Below are 5,607 nucleotides of genomic sequence, written 5' to 3' on the forward strand. Positions count from 1 at the left end.
CCACCACCTCACTGTGTTTCAGTCTCCACCACCACCACCACCACCACCTCACTGTGTTTCAGTCTCCACCACCACCACCACCTCACTGTGTTTCAGTCTCCACCACCTCACTGTGTTTCAGTCTCCACCACCACCACCTCCACCACCACCTCACTGTGTTTCAGTCTCCACCACCACCACCACCACCACCTCACTGTGTTTCAGTCTCCACCACCACCACCTCACTGTGTTTCAGTCTCCACCACCACCACCTCACTGTGTTTCAGTCTCCACCACCACCTCGCTGTGTTTCACTCTCCACCACCTCAACTCACTGTGTTTCAGTCTCCACCACCTCAACTCGCTGTGTTTCAGTCTCCACCACCTCAGCTCGCTGTGTTTCAGTCTCCACCACCTCAACTCACTGTGTTTCTCTCTCCACCACCTCAACTCACTGTGTTTCAGTCTCCACCACCTCAACTCACTGTGTTTCAGTCTCCACCACCTCAACTCGCTGTGTTTCTCTCTCCACCACCTCAACTCGCTGTATTTCTCTCTCCACCACCTCAACTCGCTGTGTTTCTCTCTCCACCACCTCAACTCACTGTGTTTCAGTCTCCACCACCTCAACTCGCTGTGTTTCAGTCTCCACCACCCCTATTTGTATTGGTATAGATCTTTGGATTTTCGCTTATTGTTCAAATGTAAATAAAAGGTGATTAATTTCCTCTTGTGCATCTTCTTATCATCTTCTGGGAGACACCTGTGTCGTTTCTACTCAGGAAACAACTTGCTGGTTGAATAACAGTAATTGTAAGTCAGAATTTGCCAGGGCTATGAATCATTTGCACAGAACACATGAAGTCACAGGAAAGCAATCACCTTATTAACTATTTTTTTTAGATGTTGCTTAATGAATAGTGGTTTGAGGCCTCGCAGCCTCTTTCCAGGGGACGTCGGTAAAGTCTGTGAGGGTTCAGCTGGGATTGACCCTGAGACTGCAGGACTACAGCCTCAGGGTCAACTTACAAATATGATACAGTTTTTTCTTTTATTATTATTATTTTATTATTATCTATTATTCATATTGATTAAACAATTTTCACCTCTCTCTCTCTCTCTCTCTCTCTCTCTCTCTCTCTCTCTATATATATATATATATATATATATATATATATATATATATATACTTATATTTATATACTTTTTTGAAGCACGCTGTTAAAAATGTTTCTTGGAATGAAAAATGTTAAATAGCTGAAAATGCGCACTAGGTCAAGCCTAGCTTTGTCTGTGATCCCGGATCTCTGACTTCTGCTGGTGTGAAACAGCCCTCTGCACTCGTGCATTATGAGTGTGTTAATAGTACATGTGCAGGATATGTTGAGCGCTTCCTGTTAACACATTCACCTTCTTTCTCGGTTACCTGTCAAGACAGGGACTGAGAGAAGTGTAGATACACAGAGTTAGAGAGAGAAAATGTCTGAAGTGCTGATTTCATTACGTCTGTGCATCGTTCATGTTGGAGGTGGTTTAGAGTGTAAAAACAGACTTGAAGAATGAATCTTTGGTGAAGGGTTCTTATCTGAAAATGTATTTATGGATGTAGAATGCGGCTGTCTCTCTTTTGGCCTTCCCTCTGTGGATAAAAAGATTTAAAACATTTACATTTGTGTTATTATTATACATTATCGTCCTCTGTGAGCAGCCAATCACAGCCCAGTAAGGCGGGACAGCTGAAAGTTTTCACAGCGGCGGCGCAGTTCCTCTGGACTGAAACAGGTGAGGCACAGGTCTTAGCTGCGGTTGTTGTTGTTGTTGTTGTTGTTCTCCGACTGTTTTTTCTGTGACTGACAGCTGAGGTCAATTTAAGCTTCCAGCTGACTGCACGCTGCGTTCACGTGCACTGCAAACATGCAGACAGAGCTCTCAGACCCATGTGTGATGAGTCCTGCTGGCTTCAGAGAGAGTCGGTTGGACGATTAAACACACACAGACAATGCATGGACACGCGCACCACCACCGCCTCCTTTGAACTAATGAGCAGGTCGGAGCACATTCAGAAGCAGATATCTACGTGGATATATGGTACGTACGGTATCTGACCAAAGTCATCATCGTAGTTCCTGCTTAGCAGGCAAAGGATGGAGGCCTTTCCGAAACTAGACTCTGGTCTCCCTCAGTCAAAGCCAGATATATTAACGCGTAAGGTTCAAACACTGAGCCCAACTTGTGGACTAACTTCCATCTCCCCGGTGGAAATAGGATCTTTTCACCTTCATCAGACTAACAGCGGTATTAAGATCCAGGACTGATGATGAGGAAAACGGTTTCGCAATAACGAAACTGAAACCAGTTGTCATTTCTTCGAATTGATGGTAAATGGACCAAAGTATTGTAGATTATTCCTGAAAGGCGTTGACTGGTTCAGCCATGAATTTATGAAAAAGAGGCACTATACTCTTTAAAGATAACATCGATTCACTGGAAAATGTTGAAGCTCTTTATCTTATACAGAACATATTAGATTCAAACATCAGTGTTTTCTTGAGTGCCGTCGTTGCTTGTTACTGATCCCCATCTGTGTTCTGTTAATCTGTTGTTTAATGTTGGTGAAGATGTTCCTGTGAGGTGAATACAGTCAGGGACCTCACTCGGGTTGAAAGAAGGGGGGCTTAGCCCCCAGGGTATGTGTAGCTTGCAAAATCTTTGCACTCGCATCTTTAGTTATGATTATTATTATTATTATTATTACTGTATTAGAACTACAGCGACAGACTCTGGTCTTCCTGTTCTCCTCTGTTGAACAAAAGTTACTGTAATGTTACGTGGGCGTCACAAGGTTTGGAGGTAAAAAAAACTGGGTGCGTCACCCTGTGCTGTAGCCTGATGTGTACGTCCCCAAAATGTAACTACGACGGTGACGCAGACCACAAGACCTGTGATTGGTTGGCTCTTTTTGAGCTCGTCAGCTTCCGCAAAATGACTCGTTTCACTATCAGAATTTGATCCATTCAGTCCGGTAACATTTGGAAAGTCTAGAAGAGCCGCACAACTATCATTTAACCGCTGCAGTTAGCAGAAGGCTACGTGCATAACCTACGCTGAAGTATAAATTGGCTTAATAATAATCATCTTGTCTGTGTTGCAGCTGAGCCCTACGTGGTCCTGAGTTCTACGTCGCCCTCTGGTGGTAAACATCCCTCCATGTTGGTCTGCAGCGTCTTCAGCTTCTACCCCAAACAGATCAGAGTGGGCTGGCTCAGAGACGGACAGGAAGTCACCTCTGATGTCACTTCCACTGATGAGCTGGCAGACGGGGACTGGTACTACCAGGTCCACTCTCACCTGGAGTACACGCCCAGGTGAGTCCAGGTCCAGGTCCAGGTCCAGGTCTTACAGTAAGTGTGGCAGAAAGTCTGACGTGCTGGTTTGTGTTGAATCAGGTCTGGAGAGAAGATCTCCTGTGTGGTGGAGCACGCCAGCCTGAAGGAACCTCTGGTGACTGACTGGGGTAAATACCTGTCTGTCTGCTCACCTGTCTGTCTGATTACCTGTCTGTCTGCTCACCTGTCTGTCTGATTACCTGTCTGTCTGCTCACCTGTCTGTCTGCTCACCTGTCTGTCTGCTCACCTGTCTGTCTGTTCACCTTTCTGCCTGTTCACCTGTCTGTCTCTCTACCTGTCTGTCTGCTCACCTGTCTGTCTGATTACCTGTCTGTCTCTCTACCTGTCTGTCTGCTCACCTGTCTGTCTGATTACCTGTCTGTCTGCTCACCTGTCTGTCTGCTCACCTGTCTGTCTGTTCACCTTTCTGCCTGTTCACCTGTCTGTCTCTCTACCTGTCTGTCTGTCCACCTGTCTGTTTACCTGTCTGCTCACCTGTCTGTCTGATCACCTGTCCAGCTGTTTCTCTACCTGTCTGTCTGATCACCTGTCTGTCTGTTCACCTGTCTGTCTGCTCATCTGTCTGTCTGTTCACCTGTCTGTCTGATCACCTGTCTGTCTGTTCACCTGTCTGTCTGATCACCTGTCTGTCTGTTCACCTGTCTGTCTGATCACCTGTCTGTCTGTTCACCTGTCTGTCTGTTTACCTGTCTGCTCACCTGTCCAGCTGTCTCTCTACCTGTCTGTCTGTTCACCTGTCTGTTTACCTGTCTTCTCACCTGTCTGTCTGATCACCTGTCCAGCTGTTTCTCTACCTGTCTGGCTGTCTGCTCACCTGTCCAGCTGTTTCTCTACCTGTCTGTCTGATCACCTGTCCAGCTGTTTCTCTACCTGTCTGGCTGTCTGCTCACCTGTCCAGCTGTTTCTCTACCTGTCTGTCTGCTCACCTGTCCAGCTGTCTCTCTACCTGTCTGTTTATTCACCTGTCTGTCTGTTTACCTGTTTACATGCCTCTGTACCTGTCTGTCTGTTCACCTGTTCACCTGTCTGTCTGTTTACCTTTTTACCTGCCTCTGTACCTGTCTGTCTGTTCACCTGTTCACCTGTCTGTCTGTTTACCTGCCTCTGTACCTGTCTGTCTGTTTACCTGTTTACATGCCTCTGTACCTGTCTGTCTGTTCACCTGTTCACCTGTCTGTCTGTTTACCTGTTTACCTGCCTCTGTTCATCTGTCTGTCTGTTCACCTGTCTGTCTGTTTACCTGTTCACCTGCCTCTGTACCTGTCTGTCTGTTTACCCGTTGACCTGCCTCTGTACCTGTCTGTTCACCTGTCTGTCTGTTTACCTGTTTACCTGCCTCTGTACCTGTCTGTTCACCTGCCTCTGTACCTGTCTGTTCACCTGTCTGTCTGTTTACCTGTTTACCTGCCTCTGTACCTGTCTGTCTGTTTACCCGTTTACCTGCCTCTGTACCTGTCTGTTCACCTGTCTGTCTGTTTACCTGCCTCTGTTCACCTCGCCTGTCTGTTTACCTGTTCATCTGCCTCTGTACCTGTCTGTTCACCTGTCTGTCTGTTTACCTGTTTACCTGCCTCTGTACCTGTCTGTCTGTTTACCTGTTTACCTGCCTCTGTACCTGTCTGTTCACCTGTCTGTCTGTTTACCTGTTTACCTGCCTCTGTTCACCTGTCTGTCTGTTTACCTGTTTACCTGCCTCTGTTCACCTTGCCTGTCTGTTTACCTTTTTACCTGCCTCTGTTCATCTGTCTGTCTGTTCACCTGTCTGTCTGTTTACCTGTTTACCTGCCTCTGTACCTGTCTGTCTGTTCACCTGTTCACCTGTCTGTCTGTTTACCTGTTTACCTGCCTCTGTTCATCTGTCTGTCTGTTCACCTGTCTGTCTGTTTACCTGTTCATCTGCCTCTGTACCTGTCTGTCTGTTTGTCTGTTTACCTGTTTACCTGTCTGTTTACCTGTCTGTCTGTTTACCTGTTTACCTGCCTCTGTTCTCCTTGCCTGTCTGTTTACCTGTTCATCTGCCTCTGTACCTGTCTGTTCACCTGTCTGTCTGTTTACCTGTTTACCTGCCTCTGTACCTGTCTGTCTGTTTACCTGTTTACCTGCCTCTGTTCACCTTGCCTGTCTGTTTACCTGTTCATCTGCCTCTGTACCTGTCTGTTCACCTGTCTGTCTGTTTACCTGTTTACCTGCCTCTGTACCTGTCTGTCTGTTTACCTGTTT

The 5,607-nt window shown here is 46.6% G+C and overlaps 1 protein-coding gene across 4 annotated transcripts in view; it reads left to right on the forward strand.

The window, feature by feature from the left end:
• Positions 1 to 2,040: 2,040 nt before the first annotated feature.
• Positions 2,041 to 5,607, forward strand: part of LOC123980308 (H-2 class II histocompatibility antigen, E-S beta chain-like) — a 236,945-nt gene continuing 233,378 nt past the window's right edge. For all 4 annotated transcript variants that reach the window (XM_046064631.1, XM_046064629.1, XM_046064630.1 and 1 more), the window contains exon 1: positions 2,041 to 2,067. In XM_046064631.1, coding sequence (XP_045920587.1) covers positions 2,065 to 2,067 — 3 coding nt within the window. In that variant the 5' untranslated portion in view covers positions 2,041 to 2,064. The remainder of the gene's footprint in view (positions 2,068 to 5,607) is intronic.

The sequence above is a fragment of the Micropterus dolomieu genome, linkage group LG12 (genome assembly GCF_021292245.1).
Source record: "Micropterus dolomieu isolate WLL.071019.BEF.003 ecotype Adirondacks linkage group LG12, ASM2129224v1, whole genome shotgun sequence".
NCBI classification, from domain to species: domain Eukaryota; kingdom Metazoa; phylum Chordata; class Actinopteri; order Centrarchiformes; family Centrarchidae; genus Micropterus; species Micropterus dolomieu.